At 41.4% G+C, this 20,712-nt stretch overlaps 1 protein-coding gene across 1 annotated transcript in view; it reads right to left on the reverse strand.

The window, feature by feature from the left end:
* Ryr2 (ryanodine receptor 2) overlaps window positions 1-20,712 on the reverse strand; it is a 588,770-nt gene that overhangs the window by 17,233 nt on the left and 550,825 nt on the right. The window contains exons 91-100 of the mRNA XM_077802933.1: window positions 18,928-20,225; window positions 17,644-17,711; window positions 15,841-15,988; window positions 12,741-12,827; window positions 11,938-12,159; window positions 10,322-10,452; window positions 9,008-9,050; window positions 7,018-7,151; window positions 3,965-4,025; window positions 196-342 (exon numbers count right to left, since the gene is read on the reverse strand). Coding sequence (XP_077659059.1) covers window positions 196-342; window positions 3,965-4,025; window positions 7,018-7,151; window positions 9,008-9,050; window positions 10,322-10,452; window positions 11,938-12,159; window positions 12,741-12,827; window positions 15,841-15,988; window positions 17,644-17,711; window positions 18,928-20,225 — 2,339 coding nt within the window. The remainder of the gene's footprint in view (window positions 1-195; window positions 343-3,964; window positions 4,026-7,017; window positions 7,152-9,007; window positions 9,051-10,321; window positions 10,453-11,937; window positions 12,160-12,740; window positions 12,828-15,840; window positions 15,989-17,643; window positions 17,712-18,927; window positions 20,226-20,712) is intronic.

Below are 20,712 nucleotides of genomic sequence, written 5' to 3' on the forward strand. Positions count from 1 at the left end.
TCCAGGAAATAAGGGAGCTGAGATTTAGAAATGTTTGTTAATTCACCCAAGGTCACACAGCTAATTGATCAAGCCAAGGCTGGCATGCAGTTCTGGGCAGCTCTAAATTGTCATTCAAGGGTTCATTGCATTTTTGTTGACTTTATTTGTTGCTTTTTCACTTTCTGCACTGGGAAGAAAAGGATGAACTTTTACCTGTTTGCCATTGTGAGTTACTGATGACAAGATGGTTCTTAAGGTCTTGAATCCCATAGCAATGTCAAGAAGATGAGCAGCAAAAAAAAAGTTGTTATAGTGTCCAAGAACAGACATGGTCATATACCAGGCTAGGTAGAGGAAGGACTAGTAAGAGAAACGGGGAAAGGCACATCAGAAGACAGAAGACATACCACAGTCAAACGCTATTCTGACATCACCTATTAAAATCACTCCACCTGCCCAGACCATCATTTTATAACCCTAGCCAACTGTAATAGTTCTTCATGTGTTTTATTGAGTTTGTCCTGGAAGGTTCAATGTCACTGAATGGCTTTTCTTACTTATCATCCCATGGACAATAATTCATTGACTTACAACTTGATAACAGGGTTTCCCAACCTCAGTACAAGTGCTATCTTGGACCCCCTTTGCTGAGGGGGCTGCCCTGTGCACTATGGGGTGCTTAGCAGCCTCCAACTAGATGCCAACACCACATAGTTGTGACACTGCCAAATGTCCCCTGGGGGCAAAACTGTCTGGGGTTAAGAATCCCTGCTCTATAATCAACCCAAGAACCAACCAAGTTTTCCTCTTCCTTTTCTCCCTTTCTTTTTATTTATTCATACACAAATCAGTGTTTATTGAGACCTACTAGTTAAGAGAGATTATATGAGGAGTTTTGTTAACCAAGCACCTTGGTTTAACATGAACTCAAATAAGTCTAGGAAAAAAACAAAATACTATCTGATGTCACCAAAGGTTATGGTTAACCCAATAATACCATGGGTAATATCTGTAGAACTCTTATTGATTTTTTTTTGCATTATAATTCTTAGAGCTCATGTATAATGGCATAATTTGGTGTGAACATATTTATATGTAGAGTTATGAAAAATTGTGCTGTGAATGGGTAATAATGAATATAATGCATTCCACTATTGTCATGTATGAAATAAATAAATAAATACAATAATATAAAAAAATTGTAAAACTCTCCAGGAATATAATTAATGTAGATAATTGACTCATGAAGCTAGAACATGTACACATGTTTAGGGAACAGTACATGAAGCAGAATAAAAATCCTGCGATTGCTTTAACTTTTCTCACTAGTGTTTACTATGCACAAGGCGGGCTTTGCCAGTGGAAAACTTTTGGGAAAAGATAGAAACCTTTGTTATGACCATAACATATCTCAATCTTTGAAAAAGAAAGAAGGAAGAGAATTAGGAGGTGCAGGAGATGTCATGGGCAACATGAGACTGGAGTTAGATAGAGGTCAAGGGGAAGAAGAGAGGGTGGCATTTTAAAGGATGCTGAGATAAGGCTACGCAACGAGTGAGCCTGAGAAAGGAATTGGGTTGAGCACTGGGTTCCTGTGTGGGAAGAGCCGGCTGGAAAAGCAGAAGCAGTGGAGGCCCAGAGGCCAAGGTAAGGCACCCGGGCACGTCTCACAGGCTTTGGGAGCCACCAGAGCATCATGAGCAGGATGGTGTTTGTGGAAAGTGGCATTTCAGGAACATTTAGTGAGCATGTGCTAAGTGCTGGTCATTGTCCACATCGGCATGCACAGTCTCTCATTTTATTCTAGCAAGATCCCTGACAAGCAGGCATCTTTAGGCTCAATCTATAAAAAAAAAGTAAAGTGAGTTCATTTAAGGTAAGTTTGTCTAAAAGTATTGTAAGAAGTAGAGCCATTCAATCAGGAGATGATGGGACAATTCCCAGCTGAGGTTATGCGAGTCATGAGGAGCAGCCAAGTTGGCAAGGCTGGGAGGGAGAATTACAGAGGACAGGGATGGGAACAAGGTGAGACGAAGCAAATGGACAGAGGCAGGTAATGGAGGGAAAGGAAAAGGCAGAGTCCAAGCTAATAATTTATAGTGTGATAACAAGAGCAAAAATGCCAACAGACAGAGAAAACTGTGGGAGTGGGAGAAGTGGAGGAGAGAGATGATGATGTATTTGCCATGGGACGTTCAGATGGAGGTATCTAGGAAAGGTTGAGGAGAAAGAACAGGTTCGGGCATCAGATAATCAAGGAGATATAAGTAAATGACAAGTAGATTCAAGACTGTGTGTGGATTCCACACCTGGGATGCCAGTTAAATTTCAACAAGAAAGAAAGAATAATTCTAGAATAAGTGTATCCCAGGTGGCATTTGGGACATAATTGTGCTAAAAATAATTTCTTTTTGCTTATATTACATGTCACTGGCAACCCTAGATTTCATCTGGCACCCTAGGCTGTATTTCAGAGAGACACTGTATGACTGAGGGCTAAGCACAGTGGAGAAGTGATTGGCCAAACAGAAGCCACAAAGCTGCAGAAGGCTGAAATCTCGAGGTTCTTTAGACTTCCTCCACTGTCTATCCAGGCCCAAATTCTCTAGAGGACAAGAAAGCTCCATAACAAGGTGGATCTTGTGGACAGACTCCCCTGGGCAAAAGTGGGCTATGCCAGGACTGTGGCCTGTTAGACTGCCCCTAGGGGGCAGAAGGCAGGATGGACTGGCTACTGCAATGGAAAAGACCGGCTGGAACCTCAACAGTTGAAGTTCTGGAAGATATTCAGAGGACATGATTGTGAGCTCTCAGGAGATACCCAGAGTCAGGGCCATGGCTGGGTCAGGCAGGGATGGGGAGAGGAAGGAAAATTTGGAGTGTGTAGCAGCCTTGAGATAGGAGGAAGGAACCAACATATACCCTGAAAATCAGTGCTAAAATTAAAGGATGAAATCTTGGGTAAGAAAATAATAAAGGGGAGACAGAGAGACAAGGTACAGAGGCAGGGAAGGTTTCAGAGTGGCTCCTTGTCCACATTTGGCAGCCACATTTATTTATACCAATAGGTTACATTAGGTCATTAGTACATAACCACATGGTTTAGGGTACCAGTAAGGTTGCTTATGCTGCAGTAACATTTCATAGTTACAATATGTAATGTTAGGAGCTTTGTGCAGTTCTCAAGAAAGTCCACTGTCTGAAGTTACAGTTAGGCAGGCAGCTCCAGAAACACAGGAGCTTGGTGAAACATTGTAGTTTCGCAGCAAATAAATTCTCCTATTCCCAGGAGCTTGATGAGGTTCTAACAGAGTCATCTCAGGGCATTGCCATACCAGCTAGACATAGCACATATATTAGCTACATTATTAGATGCTTAGAGAGATTACAGGGCATTCTGAGGGTGGGAAACAGGGTGCCTGTTACACCCAAGAGTTTTCTCACCAGGGGAACACTTCCCTGTACATTTCCATGGTCAGAATCCCTACAATCTTAGGGATAACTGGTGGTTTTTAGTAACAGGTGATTTTTTTTTTGTTGTCGTTACATTTGAATATACACTCGGGCTCTATCTCTAGTTTCCAAAGATTCTATCATAAAAGAAGGATTACTCAAGAAAAGAAACACAATAACTGAATGTACTTAGTTTGGGGAATGTTTAAATTTAGTACACTTAAATTTAAAAAAAAAAATAAAATTTAAAAAAATTAACATCTATGACCTCTGAAGTGTACATCTGCTCCACTAAAACCTGAAATAAAATGTATGTGAGTTGCATCTCAGTTGCTTTTCCTTATGTAAATATCTTTACCCTTTAACCTTTCAGCTTTGGGAAGAAACAGAAGGAGAGATGGGCTGTGGATCTCTCAAATATGGTCTGTATTAAACACACTGATATTTGAATAAATGCCTTAAACAACTGTCCTTCCCTCTGCAGAAATCCCAGACTCATCTCAGCTGTTGGGTGATAACACGCACTTACGTTGTCAGTAAAAACAACTCCCAATTTCCACATCTGATACTTCACATCGATGGAATTCAGTCTGGAAAGACAAAGAGAGAAGAACGTGTAGGTAAACATTAATCAAAGGCCCTAAGGAAGCACAGAGGCAGAGGGGTCTGCAGTGTCCTCCTCAGGAAGCCTAGCAGCCCCCCTGGGAGCTGGTGCTACCCACACAGGTGTAGGGAGAAGAGCAGAGACCTGCTCCTAGGACACCCCTGTCCTGGGATGCTTCTTTAGTGGGATCTTGGAAAGCAAAACAAAAGAGCACCACCTCACCTTCTGCTACTCACAAATAGCTTTTCTTCTTCACATTTCCTTTCCTTCATTAAATATAAGCTAACCTTATTATATATATGACATTTATTCCTGAAAACTGTACTCAATTAACCAATGTGTGTACTTCAAAAGTTTCCTTACTAACCTCCATTATTCATTCATAATTGCATTCCAACAGTGATTTTTTTGGTTCAAATAATAAAAACTTACATACTTGTTATACCCTTATTTCACAGCTGAATTTATTTTGTAAATGAAATGAGGTTTTTGCTGTTATTTCCTTTTATTTTTGCTAACCTTGCCTTCTCTGTTTCCACTCAGGCAGGAGCGAGGCCCCTCTCTGGTTGCCAGTGTCTCCTGGGTGCTGAAGGAGAGGGCTGCGGTAGCCTGCCTGTGAGGGTGCCTCTCACTGGTCTGTGAACTCCTGGCACCCAGCACAGCTTCTCACACGTTAACTGTCTCTCAATGAATACATTTCAAATTAATAAGTCTGGGCATGAATATCCATAATCTTTGCAGATCAAAATACATAATGAGATATGCTTGCTTTTTCTCATATTTTTTAGTCTTGTCACCGATTTATGTGCTAGAATTTTTGATAACTTTGTCAGCCTTTCAGTCTCCCAGTCCCAGTGACATGTTAGGATGTGAAAGGGCCCAACGTAGTGTAATGGGCAGTGCTACTTTACGAAGAGCCTCTCTAGACTTAACATTGAAATCTTAACTTCCTCTACTTAGGCAACCTTACTATGTGATGACAAGCAGTTGCTCAAAGATATACAAGATTTTTTCTTTTAAGAGTGAAGGTTTTATTTACCTTAGCCCAGCATATTTTTTTAAGGAAATAAAGTTATCTTTGAATCACAGTTAATTTTATTATTACAGGAGCCTTTTTAAAAAGTATTTAAAAGATACTGTGTCCAACTGCAACTAAAAAATATTTTTAAAAAATGTTCTATAAATATTCACAATAGGTTTCCATATAACAATAATTTCTCTTAAATAAAAAAAAAGAAGAGCTGGAACAAAAACAATGGGGAAATCTGGAGGAGCACAGTTATTTTCCATGAAAGCCATCAAAAGCAAAATCAAGGTTTCTATCAGGATGTCTGAATTTTGCATAGTATTTCTGACTTCATTTAAAAATTCTTTTCTGGTTGGTATTTCCCCCCACCCCTGTCACACTGATGGCGAGTTACTGCCACTATCACTAAGCACCTCTCCCCACTGTGGCGAAGGATCCCTCTTTTGTACTAACTCTAGCAGCCATGTGACCCCACCCTAGGGAGGCACCAAAGCTGACCCAGGCCAAGCAGGCTAGGCCTTCCCTGGGCACAGGCCTCAGTTCACAGTAAACTACAGCTAGAAGGTGGGGCCTTGCTGTAGATGACAATCTAACACAAAGGCCTCAGTTCCCAAGGGCCTGTCTTTCATTTTATACACAGTGACATGTCTTTAAATGCCACATTTGTCCTCCTAAAAAACCTATCTAATATTCTGGATCTAAGTATACAGTTTCTGATACTTGGTTGCTTGTCTAATCACTTTTCAACTGAGGTCACTTTTTTTTTTTTTGACATAAAAAGCACACAACCAATGAACTAGGTCAGGCAAAATCTTTTTAATGCTAGCTGAAATATTTATCTGAGACAAAATAATATTTCCTTACAGAACCATAAATATTTGTTTTCAAAGCATTCATCACTTCCATAATTGACTGAGACCATAAATACACACAAAAGGAAGGCTGGGCTAGGTCGTGGCTTAGTGGCGGAGCCCTGGGTTCAACCAAAGCTCCTGTGCATACACATACACACATACACACAAACAATTGATGTGGCTTTTCCCAAAAAATATTGTTAAATGGAGACAATAAGAGGTGACATTTTAAAAGCATTTGTGCTTTGCTTCCATTCCAGAAATTCAGTTGATAAATTTGCTACATAAATAGATATACGTACACCGCATATATTTGTGTGTGAGTGAGAATGAGAGAGATTGATTGATTGATTCAGTTGGGGAAATTCAATTCAACTGGCATATAACTTCTAGTTATATTATTATTCCATGAGAATACTACAAAAATAATCCTTCATTTTGAAGTAATATTTCCAAATAATAGTATGATAATGTTGTGTTTTTTGCATACTAATGCTTTGCTATTTTAAAAGATACAATAATTACAATAAAAAGATATGAACTGTGAAATTTTTAAATAAAAATTTAAAATAGTCTCTGTTTCTACGTAGTCTCTGTTTTTAAATCAGGATAATCAACTAATTTTCAAATAAACATCAGAAAACAGCTAAACATGCTTTTGCATATGTTTGACTTAAAGGGCAATTAACGTTAGAAAAAAACAATTTAAGTTAAGAAGTTGAATATTCTATTTTTCCAAATAAGAAAAAAAGGCATTTTCAAAATTTAATAGAAGGGCTGTGGTTGTGGCTCAGTGGTAGAGCGCTCCCCTAGCATGTGTGAGGCCCTGGGTTCAATCCTCAGCACCACATAAAAGATAAATAAATAAAGTTGTGTGTCCATCTACAGCTAAAAAGTATTTTTAAAAAATCTAATAGAAAAATATCCAATCATTCCAGAGCTCCACATAGCAGGAGCATGAAAGCGGACCCCATGCGCACCCTGTTCTCCTCCTCGGCCTGCTCTTCTGAGGCTGAGGGAAGGGGTCAACGGAGGCCAAGGCACCATGCTCCTCCTGACAACCTCCCACCTGCAGACAGAGCAGAAGCTGCACTCACACGGCTGACAAGGAGCTGTCTTTTTTTGGCTTCTTCTTCTCTCTGGCATCACTGAAGTCCAATGCAGCCTTGTCCATTCCCAGTAACTCGCTGATCCTGTCTCGACCATAGAACTCGCCATATTTATCCATAACCTATAGTAAGAGAAGAAGCACTTTATTGGCTAAAACCATTAAGTAACACAACTGTGTGTGTGTGTGTAAATATTTCATTATTTTTACACTTCCTCTGTATTTTCCATGTTTTGAAGACCACACAAATACCTAGTCTACAGCCCTCTTTCTGACCACTTTGCTACAGGTCTAAGCAAACCTAGAGCATTGTACGTAATAACTGAGGAACAAGAGGTCTCGTTCCAGAGAAGGAGGCCCACCAAAGGAAGATGGTGGACTAGAGAAAAAGGGTCAGCAGAAGGTAATATAAGGAAAGCAATCTTCAAATTCATACTTTGTGGCAGGAATTTGCCTCATTCCATGTAACTGTCACAATAAGTTTTACACTTTATAATATGAAAAATGCTTATTTTCAGCATCCTATTTTGCAGATAAAGAAACTTTCTTACCAAACTTAACATAATGTGCCTGAGGCTGCAAACCTTAGCAAGGGATGGGGCCAGCAGCATCCAGACAGAGCCTTACTCCCAGCCAAAGGTCCTCTGCATGGACCTCTGATGCCACAAGAATGGACATCATAGTCTCCATTTCAGCCACTCCACTCTAACCAAAGTCCCCTTCCCACCTGGCCCCCCTCAGTGTCCTGATGCAGCCATCCTTCAGTAACTCGAAGACCTGTAAGCTTGTCACTGTCCCTCTGCTCTCCTCTCCTGTGTAAATGCTCACCTAGGACAGATGCTGGGTGCATTTACCCAACATTCCCTCAGCTTCCGGGCCATGTCTCCTGCACCACCACTGCCTGGCTTTCCCATTCCTTGTTTTGAGATTTGCACTTGGACATGACTCACAGCTCACCCTAGAGCCCAGGACGCCCAGCTCTGCATGTAATAGAGTACCCCAGCCTGAAGTTCGTGTGCCATGCACAAGAGTCCCACACAACAGTGAAGAGGGAGCGAATGGGGAACATCATGAAAGAAAGGCAAGAGGAGACCTCATGGGAACAAAGAGGCAAAGAGGAGCCAAGAAGCAGGGGAAGAGGTGTGCAGGAGAAGCGGACGAAGCAAGAAGAGGGAAGGGGATTGGGAACAAGGGGAGCACTTAGAGCAGATGGAGAAAGAAATAGAAATGAAAAGGAAGGGTTGCAGAAATTTTAAAATGGACTTTTCGAAATGGGTACAATGAACTGAATGAATACATAAAAGAACAATGGTAGCTAAGAAGTCTAAGAATGTGTGCCATTTGGATAATTAAAACAATTTGGTTTGCATTATCCTCACAGTGCTAAGAACTGGCCCATTGGACCTGGGTGGATGGAGGAACTCTAGATAGGGCAAAGGGGAGGGAAGGGAAGAGAGGAGGCAAGGGGCTAGGAATGATGGTGGAATGAGTTAGACATCATTACTCTAAGTACACATATAAGACACAAATTGTGTGAAAATACTTTGGTTACAATCAGCATCTTGAAAAATTGTACTCTATATGAGAACTGCATTCTGTCATCATGTATAACAAATAATAATAATAAAAAAGTCCACAAGAGTGGAAAAAAAAAGTTCCTAGTCAACTTAGCTCTTCCAGACAATTTCAGAGAAAATTCTTACCAAATCTTGGTACTATTATGGACTTTACACATTGATTCAGCTGAGTCTAGGGATGAGTGGATGAAGCAAAGTCTATTTATATTGGAGCTGCAGAGTCCATATTTCTCATGTGCTATTCTAAAAGTTCATATTCCATTCGAATGCCACTTTGAAATAATATTACCAGGCAGATATAACTCACCTCAATATCTCATTCTAAATATAAACAACATCAAATTCAAATCTGATTTGCACTTATAAAAAAGCAGAGAATGTATTCTTTCTAAAGAGTATTACCTTTCTTTTAACAAATTTATCCCAGTAGTTGTTGGGAAATGACCTAAAAAACATAAAATCATAAAAGTTAAATACATTTTAAACAATAATAGCATATCATTTGAAATGAACGATATGTAAACATAATTCTTGCACATGAAAGTATAATGATCTAGGTTACCGTTTTATTTTCTTTATCACCAGAACTGTCAATATTATTTTGAGTATTAATATATAAGCATATGCGCAGACAAATCACATTAAAAAGATTATGGGTTGATATGTTAACAGAGGATAATATAATCATATTTATTAATAAGTAATATATTTATCATTTGTTTATAACATATAAATACATTGACTATTGTCAGTTCTCTTTAAAAATCAAAGCATTTGGATCAAAGCAGTCATTGTTTCGTCCTATGAAGTAAAAAGGTGTTTTTCCTACCAGTTACCCTCAAAGAAACATTAAGCCCAGCACTCAACTCTGACTTTGGCACTGCACCTTGACTAACAGAGTTTACTAAAAGGGACCAACGATCAGAGTTAGTATTAAGGGGCAGATTTGCTAAAGAAAACATTTAACATTCAGAGCAAGCACATAAAATGCACAAATAAATCATTCCCACTGGAAAATTCAGAACCTACTGCACATTGTAGCTCTGGAACAATAAGCAAAACTAGTCTTAATAAATAAGGTATTTCACTCTTGAGATTAACTACTCAAAAAGTATTGTTACTAATACTTTTTTTGGTGGAAAATCACATTGCAGTGGATATATACCTCAAGCAGCCACTAGTCATTTGGGTTTGACTTCATAAGACTAAATAACCAATGAATAGAGAGGTCCTTGTTCTTCTCTCTCACATTTTACATCTTCTCATAACACTGAGCTGGGTTTATCTAAAGCTCCCTGGTGGTACCAACGGAAAGTTTATAACTCAGATATAGTAAAAGTGTGAAATTTAGTGTTTGTGCTTCAGTGAGACTCCTCTTTTCTTAATGCACATTTTCTGCTTCTCAGCTTTTGGGTGAGATAGCTCTGCACTGCAGCTTATACCTACCTACCACACACTTCTCTGGATACCAGGTAATGGATGTGAAGTCCCATCAGTGCTGCAGAAATAGCCTCAGAGCTCTTTCTGATTAAGAACTGGGAACACAGAGGGCATTCATTGGGAGGCTGATGCACTTACTTTTTATTTTCTTGGCTGAATATATAACTACCATTCACTTGTGCTAAACTTTTAACAAATCTATATGAACTGCAGGAAAATGTTTTTATGTCTTAAATTTTCTAAGCACAGAGCTGTCTCTTAAAATTCTTTACTTACTGTGTGTTGATTACAAGTCTATCCCACTGGCCTTTAATATCATCTTCTGAAGGCTGCTCTGTAATATAAAGCCCATCAAATTCCAATTTTCGTGCTACTTCCTTTTCTCGTTTAAAAATAACTAATGGGACCTACAGAGGAAAAATAAACATGGTAAAATTAGCTTAGATTTACTGGCATCTCCTGTGGTCGCTATCTTTGCAAAACAGCTTTTGGAAAAAAAAAATTCCCATGGACTTTCAGGAAGGTAAAAATGGAATAAAAATGAATCAGTTACTTTTAGGTACAAAGAAACATCTAGAAAGTTTTGGGAAAAACAAGATAGAATAGATATTTTAAAGATTCATGTGTTTTAAGTACACAGGGGTTCATAGATACTTGTACTGATGGCACCAGTCTAAAGAGAAAAAGGTGACTAGGCAAAAATTTTCATATATTATAATATATATATATATATATACACACACACACACACACACACACACACACACACATATATCAATGTGAATGAATGCAAAAGAATTAAACAACCATATTAATGTTCTAAAATGTATGTTGACAATTGCAGAGTTTTATAATAAATCTCTTTAATTATTCCACATTCAACATGTCTACATGCTATCTAGAGATAAATGTTAATTTCAGCATCAGCAAAAATCTTTTGTCAGTTTTTCAAGATGTCTCCAGGATCTACTGATACTCTCCTGTGGACAAACCTTATGCAGGCACAGATACAGGAGTAATGCAGATGTTCTGGAAGTACTCAAAGAATATGCAGCTCCATACAACAAGGGGGAAAAAGGAAAGACAATTTACTGAACAGATTCTCTATACTCTAATCTGTTATCCTGAGCCCTGGTTTTTCAAAAGTCTTCTGGAAGCAGTATAACCAGAGGCAAAGGACAGTGAAATAAAGGCACTGTAGTAACAAGGGTCTAGCCGAGAAAAGATGACCAGCTGTGAACAGGTAGCCCTGAACACTCAAAGACTACCTTGAAATCTATTCACCACATCTCATTACTCCCTTGGCAAGGCTTTAGGGATAAAGCCATGTTATTTTCTAAGTGAAGTGACACAAAAAAGCATTTCTGCCAAGGATAACAAATGATATTTATCTAGTAACAGAACAATGAAAATGTCTCATGGATATTTGCAGGAGTTCTAATGAATTGGAGCCCTACCATGAGACACAGTGGGTGGGTGGGCTTATTTGTATGGGCTCCTGTGGTAGGTAAAACTGTCCATCACATGAGTAATTCTTAACAGGTAAAAGAAAGCTGCAAGAAGACATGCCCTTTCCAGACAGCATGCAACCAACGGCTGGTCAGTGCAGATACAGAAAGACCAGGCTCCCAAGCCCCAGGCCCAGACACCCCTGCAGGAACATCCTAGCCTCAGAAATGGATTCCTATGGCTTCACCTGGCCATGTCTGCACCATAGACCAACCTTCCTCTCAGCCCCATCCTGTCTTGCCCTGCCCACAGGTGAGGATGCCCATCACATTCCCAAATGAACTTCGTAATCTCCACCTCAGAAATGGCTTCTGCAGAAGTCCAGTCTCCAACATGCACACACAGACAGGCACACACCCGGGTCCTGTGCCTTGCTGTGTTACCTTCAGGCAGTAATATCCAATGATACAGAAGAAAGAGATGACCGTGTGGAGAATGGCGAGGATGCGCAGCGTGGGCTCCATGTAGCCGCTGCTCTCCTCCAGCACGTAATGGACTGCGGTGATCCTGTGTGAGCTGCTGTCCAGGCTGGTGGTGACTTTTGCATTTTCACTGGAGCTTCGAGTGGGCAGCTCCTTCCCTTCAGCCACAGAGGAAGTGGAGACCTGATTCGAACCAAGTATACAGAGTGAGTCTGTTGCATGCAAGGAGGCCTTGCCAGCCAGACCCAAGGCAGACACAGCCTAGCTAGCAAACAGTGGATGTATAGACACTGCACAGCGGAAAGACTAAGAGCAAAGACTAACAGGAGAGCTTTCCAACACCAAAGGCAAGCAACAAATATGAAGTCCATTCTAACCCAACCAAGAGCTATAAGGCTCCAATGCAAATAGAAAATAATTAGATGTCTGATTTCACAATTACCCAAAATAATTTGTTTTAACACAGTTCATGCCACAGCCAGCTGCAGTAATAAGTAGGTATTCATCCAAATGACCCTGGGACCCCCAGGTATAAGCCTCCTGCTAAATCAAATACTGTTTCAGTTGAAGCCCACTGAGACACTTCTCTACTCCAAGGCACAAATCTATGCTGCCTTCCTGGGCACAGTGATGGGCCTTGGCTCCCTTTCCTCTCTCATTTGGAACAGGATTAGGTATGCACACTAGTGGACCTGTGAAATTTATACACTCATTTGGTCTGTTTGTGCTCTCATATTGGTCATTAAAACCCCAATCGTGCTTACCTTGTAAAAGAGCAAGATGAAATTGATGGCAAACGCGACAAACAAGGCCAGCATTCTCATGTTGTAGAAGTTGCGTGCAAAATAGTTCTGAGGGTGAAAAAGTTATAAAATGTCACTGAATTGAGAGACCTGGAATCTACAGACCGCTTAAATAATGTATTCGCTCATTTAATCCAAACCTGCAGACAATTTACAGAAAGCCTTCCTTCATTTGCCCTAGACCAACACTATGGGTTGAATACCATTCTTGGTGCTGTAGAAACACAGTGTAGGAGTGAGTATTGTCACCATGGAGAGAATGAAGGAGCACAATGCCAAATAAGACAGTGTCAGGGAATGCTAAATGCTATGAGGAAAAATATATCCAGTTAAGGGATTAGGGAGGGGATGGGATTTGGGACAGCTGGTCAGGGAGGGTTTATCTCAGGAGGCACCTGGAGCATAGCCCTGAATGCACATGTCAGAGACAGGAGCAGCAAGGGTGGCTGCGAGTGAAGGGCGGTGGTGGTGGGTTTGGGGAACAGTGTGAAGGACGCATGTGAGAACAGACCAGATGGAGGCAGGAATATACAGGGTCAGGCCGGCAGGAGTCTGGGTACTGAAGGCTACTTACTGATATAAGTTTACAATGCAGTGGTTCATGACATCTGAACCAATCCATGACCCTGGGACCACAATGCCTGGATATGAAGCCTGTCCATACCACTGGAATGTGGACCAGTAACTTAAACCTTGCCAGGGCAACAGTTTTCTTATCTATGATGTTAAGAATAATAGAAAAAGCTGCTTCACAAGTGTACTTTGAGGATCACAATCATAATATAAGGAAAGACAGTTGTTGATTTTGTTTGTTTGCTTATTTATTTATTGGTACCAGGGATTGAACCCAGGGGTGCTTACCACTGAACAATACCTCCAGCCCTTTTTATTATTTTTTAAATTTTGAGACAGGGTCTTGGTGAGTTGCTTAGGGCCTCCCTACCTTACTGGGACTGGTTTCAACTTGCAATCCTGCTTCAGTCTCCCTAGTTGCTGGGATTAAGGAGTGCACTATTATGTCCAGCTTAAATTCTATTATATACAATATATATAGTTATTAAAATGATAAGATTACTAGTAGGAGCCTTATTATTGTTCCTAAGTAATGTAATGTTACTATATTACCATGACTATTTTATTCCATATGGGATGAGAAGCCATGAGGGGCTTCAAGGAAGTCTTTGTGCAATCCTGTTGTGCTTAGAATCACTCCAGATGCTGAGGATGATAGGTAGTAATGGGGCAGGAGTTGAAGCAAGGGGAGCAGTTAGGAAGTTCTCATAGGACTGCAGAAAGAGTGATATTGATGAGGTGGCTTCACTTTGGTGGTGGCCATGGTCATGGTAAGAACTGGGCAGGTTCTGGAAGTATTTGGGAGGAAGACTGTACATGAGGTGAGAGAGACTTGAAGATGACATCTTCTGAATTTGGGGAGCTGAGCAACTAAGAGAAAGGTTGGTAAGCCTTACTGATTTGGAAAACAAACAATACAACCTAGAAGATACGAGTTTAAGGGAATAGGCTATGTGGAAGTCAAGTATTTGTTTAATATTAAGTGGGAGCAATATGCAGCTATGCCAGGGGCAGCATGAAGCCAGAGCAAAATAATCACACCTCTCAAAATCCCCTGTGTGTGCACTCCATCTCTGTTGGGGTCAGTTCCCCACAGGAACACCATCTTTACTGCCACAGTGTAGTGGACCATGATTGGCCATCAACCTGGGCCAGGTGCACTGGTTCTCCTTGGAAGGTGGAACTAGGTCACAGAGACTGAGTTAGCTAATGCTGGCTGTCTGAGCAGGATGGTCACAAGGACTCGGAAGAGAGGGGACCTGTGATGGCCTCATGTGGCTGTGTTTAGTCTTATGCATGCAGACTGCTGAGCAAGAACATCAACTGAAAAGAGATCAGGAAAACAGAGAAGCTGTACAGAGACAAGAGAACATGTGACTCCTGAGACAGAAAGAGAGAAGGAATACCTCAACTGCCTGGTTTATTCAGTGCAGTTAAACATCGTCCTGGCCTCCCGTAGGGTGCAATGGAGCCCAATCCACCTCTAAACCATCTATAATAGAGCTATACCTGCTGCGATGGCAACCACAATAGTGTATCAACTTAACAATTAATCATCCAGAGTTATCTAGAAAACATCTGTGTTCAAATGAACTTTGTAATAAACAGTATGGAAAAAGTATAAGTTGGAGACTACTTCTTCAATATGTGTATGTCCCTACATAAAGAACTGTCTTCTCCATTTTTATTTTATTTGTTGTACTCAAAGAATAATTTAGGGTTATCCTCATTTTTATAATTAGATTTTTAATTTTATAATTAGATTTATAATTTTAAATAAAATTGTGATTTTATAGAAATATGGACTAGTCCAGTTCTGGAACTTCACTTGGAATTACTTATAACTTAGGAGGCCCTAATCAATGATAGGGCCTCAGAATCTATGTACTGGCTGCCCTCGATTGAGTCTTGGTGGGAAGACGCTGAGAACACTGTGCTGTGGTCACCAAGCCAGAGGGTCTCTAGTGGTGTGAATATCTATGGGGGCTATAGGCTTAACAGGGAGCAGTGGACCAAAGGCATTCACTGTAAAAAATAAACACATAAAATGGCCAGATAAAACACACAGTCAGTCATTCATGTGGTTTCATGAATTCAACCAATCATGAACAAAAAATATTTAGGAAAAAGTTGCCTCTGTGTTAAACATGTACAGACATTTTCTAACATAACAATACAGTATAAAACTTTCCCATAGGCTTTACATTGTGTTAAGAATTATAAGTAGTCTACAGATGCTTCAAAGTCTACAGGAGAATGTGCACAGGCTAAGAGCATGTACTGCATCCTGTCACACAGAGGACTTAAGCAGCTATAGGGATGGGGGTCCTGCAAGCAAGCTCTGCAGATACTGGGGAGACTGTATTTGCAGGACTGAATGGTTATTCCCTGACAAACCCCCAAGGAAGGTCAGTGAATACTAACTGAATCTGAACTAGTAAGTTCTCATAATAAATCAGTTAAAAAATATCCATTCTTCACATCTTACTAGAAGCTTTTGTTGATAGGCTATGATCTTCTTCCAGAATGCTGACTCGGGAACTTCGGGTTCTCCATATCTATGTGTGTGAAGCTGCCTGAGCTTCTGTTTGCCCTTTTCTTCTTTGGTTTTCTCCTCTTTCTCTCCATCTTCTCCCCTGTGAGAACAGGTGAGTGAAAGAGAAGCTATTCAGAAAAGGACTAAACTGGTAGCCTAAAACAATACACAAATGAGCAGATACTTAAGATCATTGGATCACTTCTGAAAACTAATTTCTCTTTCAATGAAGGATAATATTTTGGGGTTTAGAGTCAGGGCAGGATTTCCTGCTGATCACAGGCCCCCATACAAATAATTTGGTGAAGTTCAAATCTAGAGGACATTTTTTTCAGGCTTAAAGGGTCTTCATATCCATATATAGCAGATTCTCATGGTGCAATAAAGACATTTAATTGAAAAATAGAGTAACAAATTAAAACTTCTTTTTGCTTTTACTTCCAATGTAGCTTATTTTTAAATTATGATTTTAATGTTCAACTTTTTTCATTTAGTCTTTAAAAATTAAAATCAGAGGTCTGTGCATTTGGTTGTTCACATGTATAAAGTATATCAATGTACTGATATACTATTTTTATTTTATTCAACTAATTTTATTAAGTAAAATATATTAATTTTAATATAAATTGTTCATATACGATTATATAATTTCAGACAATAATGGAATTAGAAGGACTGAAATTTTAGGACTTAAACATTTTCTAGCTGCAATGATATCGATCCTTCCTGAAAGTGAACCACAGTACTTGATACATGCATGTGTGTGTAAGCTCTCCTTGATGCGCATGAGGCACACCTAACAGCAGCTTAACATTAGGTAAAGAGCTCCCATGGAAATGCCTGCCATGTGGTTACACAGGCCCACATTTCACTCCGGCAGTCAGTTAGGAGTCCATCTGTCCAGCCGATCCAACAGTGTCAGATCCACAACAATGAAGAGTGTTAACTACAGAGAATATGCAATAAGAAGGGTCCAGAGAAAATAACAAGAGGGAGAAGAAAAATAAGATGCTAATGTGAGAAAAGTGGCAATATAGGTGTCTAAAAACTATAATTCTTTCCCACGTTTTTTCAAATTGCACACAGGAGATGACAGGAAGTTGGGAACAGCTGGAGGCTTTGACTGCTGACACACAGCCAGTGTTAAGAGGGGGCTGTGCACCTCACTGCTGCAACCAGCTGTTTGTTTCCTGGTGCTGCATTCATAGGTGTGCTCCCAGTGCCAGGTGTTGCTGAAAATGCAGGTTCCAAGGCTCCACACCAGCCCTGGGAGTCAGTCTCTAGGGTGAGGCCCAGGAACCCGTGTTCTTAACAAATTCCCCAGGGTGCTTCTCATGCTGCGGACCTGGGACTATCTGCTGAGGATTACCCTCCACAGGATTCAATGAAACCCATCTGGAATGTTCATTTCCTCCCTTCTCTAAAAGAACAGAAAGACATGTGTGAGCTTAAAGACTGAAATTAATCAACCAGTCACGGAGGAAGTGTTCACAGACTCTCTAGAGCCTAGTGCTGAGAGAGAATCACATAAATGGAATCCTCATGGAGCAGAGGAAGATGGAATGGCAATCCTGCTAGGCTCTACCCTGATGCCTGCAAAGAACCCAAGTCCTCACAGTCACAACCTCATGGCTGAGATGGTAGATTTGGTCACACAGCTCCTTTGCAGGGTCAGATTCTCCATGACACCTCCCATACAGGGAGGATAAGAAAGAGACTTTCTGAAACAAAGGAACATACAGGGACTATACATACTCGGCCTTTTCAGGTTCGGATTTGGTCTCTTCCTTCTCTTCCTTTTCTTCTTCTTTTGCCTTCTGTTCCTAGAATAAGTCAATTGAGAAAAGAAAAGCAGGACTGAACATCACCTGTGAATACAGTTATGGGGCTTGGGGCCAGTTGACCACATCCAAATGATATCCAACACATAACACCCTCTTCCTTACACTGAGATAACAGGTCCACACATGCCTTGTATTCTGATGGTTTACACACTTCTCCCTCTGCACACAGTATGAACTTTCTGGGCTTCCTTCTTCTACTCTCTTTTCTCATTTCAGAAATATTGTGTGTGTGTGTGTGTGTGTGTATTTTGAATCCAAAGGTACTATATTACTGAGCCACATCCCCAGCCCTTTTTATGTTTCTGAGACAGGGTCTTGCTAGGTTGTTTAGGGCCTTGCTAAGTTGCTAAGGCTAGCCTGAACTTGAGATCCTCCTGACTTAGCCTCCCCAGTCACTGGGATTACCAGCATGTGCCACTGCACCCAGCTAGAAATATTCTTTTTACCTTATCCATCTACTCAAATCTTACTCATTCTTCAAGACCAATATAATCCCCACCTCTTTTTTTTGTGGATGCAGGGAGGTACCAGGGATTGAACTCAGGGTATTTGACCACTGAGCCATCCCTAGCCCTATTTTGTATTTTATTTAGAGACAGGATCTCACTGAATTGCTTAGCACTTCACCATTGCTGAGGCTGACTTTGAACTTGTGATCCTCCTGTCACAGCCTTTCGAGCCACTGGGATTGTATGCATGTGCCACTGTGCCCATTAATCACCACCTCTTAATTGTCACCAATCTACTTTAAGCCACTCTGGTGTGTGCATTATTTAACATATGCAACCCATACAGCCCCCTGACTACCCTATTTAACAGTCAGTACTTTCTAGTCACTTAATGCATGTTAGTTCCATCTCTGTGAAGACAATGCTGAAGGCCATTTGAAAGCAACACCCTCCTATGACCCCAATATTGTCAGACTCAGTGCTGTTGAAGTCCTGGACAGACGGGGGCTCAATGGACTAATGTCACCAGGGTATACACTCAACCTTAATGGTTAAAGGGGATTAAAATAATTTGTAAGGAATCTTAAAGGGGCTAGCTCTGCTACCAAAACGCCATTTCTTCCTGGGAGATTCAAGTTCAGGTGTTCAACTCGGCTCTATCTCCAGCAGGAAACCTGGCATAAGGGTCATTTGTGGTACCCACCTGAGGTCAGAGAAAGAGTGGCCAGAACACAGAGATAAAGTACCTGAAACTTCTCTTGCATCTCAGGGAGGGGGACGGGGCTGCTCAACAGGTCTCCGAGGCCGGCATTGGGGTTGTGGGGAATGAGCTTGTACTGCCCTCCTTCTCGCTTCAGATCCAGGCCAAAGATGTCTGAGAGAAGGTCGCTTTCCTCCGTCAGCTCCTTCAAGTCTGTCAGATCCTCAGAGGGCAGGGCGGCCTCCAGGGGCTTCCTCTCCCCCTCCTCTCCGTCTCCTCGCACCTCGTCCTGAGTAGGGTCCGGCATGTTGGCCAGAAGCTCTGCGACTTTGATTTTTTTGGCCCCTTCCACAAGGCTTCCTCCGAGCAGCAGGCTACAGACGATGCGGAAGAAGCCTCTGCAGACGCTGGCCACGAAGTGCAGCAGTGTCAGGAAGACACTGCAGTAGGAGGAGAAGAAAGCCGTGACCATGTCCCTCACCGTCATCTTCTTCACCTTCTTCATCTGCTTCTTGAGGCTCTTGAGACTGAGCATGCGCATCAGGCTCAGCACATTGTATCTGAGCGCCAACAGGGCCGACCTGACCGTCAGGATGGAAAAGAAGCCCATTCGGGGGCCCTGCTCCTCTGGCCTGTCCTTCTCACTGTCCTCCTTATTGGCTGAGCGCTCATTCAGGTCCGACTCGGAGATCTGGGCTGCCAGCTGCATCTCGAAGATGGTGTCCTCACAGAAGTTGACGAACAGCTCCATCTTCTCCTTTTCCCCTCCCTCGTTGACCACGTCGAAAATGAACTGCCTCTTGGACTCCTTGACCTGCGGCTTCTCCCACTGGGTGCGGCTCGACTCGCTGATCTCGAAGTACACCCTCTCGATGCGCTTGGCACTACCCATGATCTCGATGCGGCCCAGGAAGGGCTGGAAGTAGTTGAGCACGCTTTCTGCCAGCTCCAGGAAGGTCTGCAGCCGAGTGTCGTTGGGCATGTGCTCGGAGAGGTTGGTCAGGAGGACGGCGACATTGAAGCCAATGTCCTTGGCCGGCTCGTGGAACCGTTTGACAAACTCCTCGTAATCCAGCGTCTCGTTTTCATCAGTCTCTGCACAAGACAGAAGAAACTCTGTTTCCGACTGGGTGTAGTGCTTGTGGCTCTCCATAGCTTTGTGGAAGTCCCTCTTGGAAATGACACCTTTACCATCAGGGTCATACTCCTTAAATGTGTCCGAGGATGTCAAGTCCTTCAGTTTGAGAAACATGTCGAAAAACTTGAGAATCATCTCCACGTTGTTGGAAGATTCCACCAGCATGTCCACCATCTGCTTGCCGATGGTCCCATTCACCACATTACCTGGTGGGAAAGCAATTGTGTTTGCAAAATGAACATTCTTGACAAAACATGTACCTGTAGAGGGAATGGCAACATAGTTATAACACCTGGAGGGAGGGAGTCTCTGATCATCTCCCAGTGGATGAGTCTCAGTAAATGATTGAAGATTATTCTTGCACACACATAAAACCACATTCACAAAGTAATTAGGGAAATATGTAAAATAGTTTAATAACAGTTGACTTTTGCCCCCTCAAATTAATCAAATAAACAGGTGTCGGATTAAAAAAAAATGAACCAAACAGCCCCAAACTGAAATCTAGTCTCGTATTAATAATAAAAATGAACATTGATTCAGTCCTTTAGGGTTGAAAATCACTATCAAAGACAATGTCTGATTGGATGCTCTTCTTTCTGTAAGGCAGGAACTTTTTACTAATCCTGATTCTACAGATGAGGTAACTGAGGTTTAGCAAGGCCAAATTAATATGACCATAAGACTTAGTGT

The sequence above is a fragment of the Urocitellus parryii genome, chromosome 9 (genome assembly GCF_045843805.1).
Source record: "Urocitellus parryii isolate mUroPar1 chromosome 9, mUroPar1.hap1, whole genome shotgun sequence".
Classification (NCBI taxonomy): domain Eukaryota; kingdom Metazoa; phylum Chordata; class Mammalia; order Rodentia; family Sciuridae; genus Urocitellus; species Urocitellus parryii.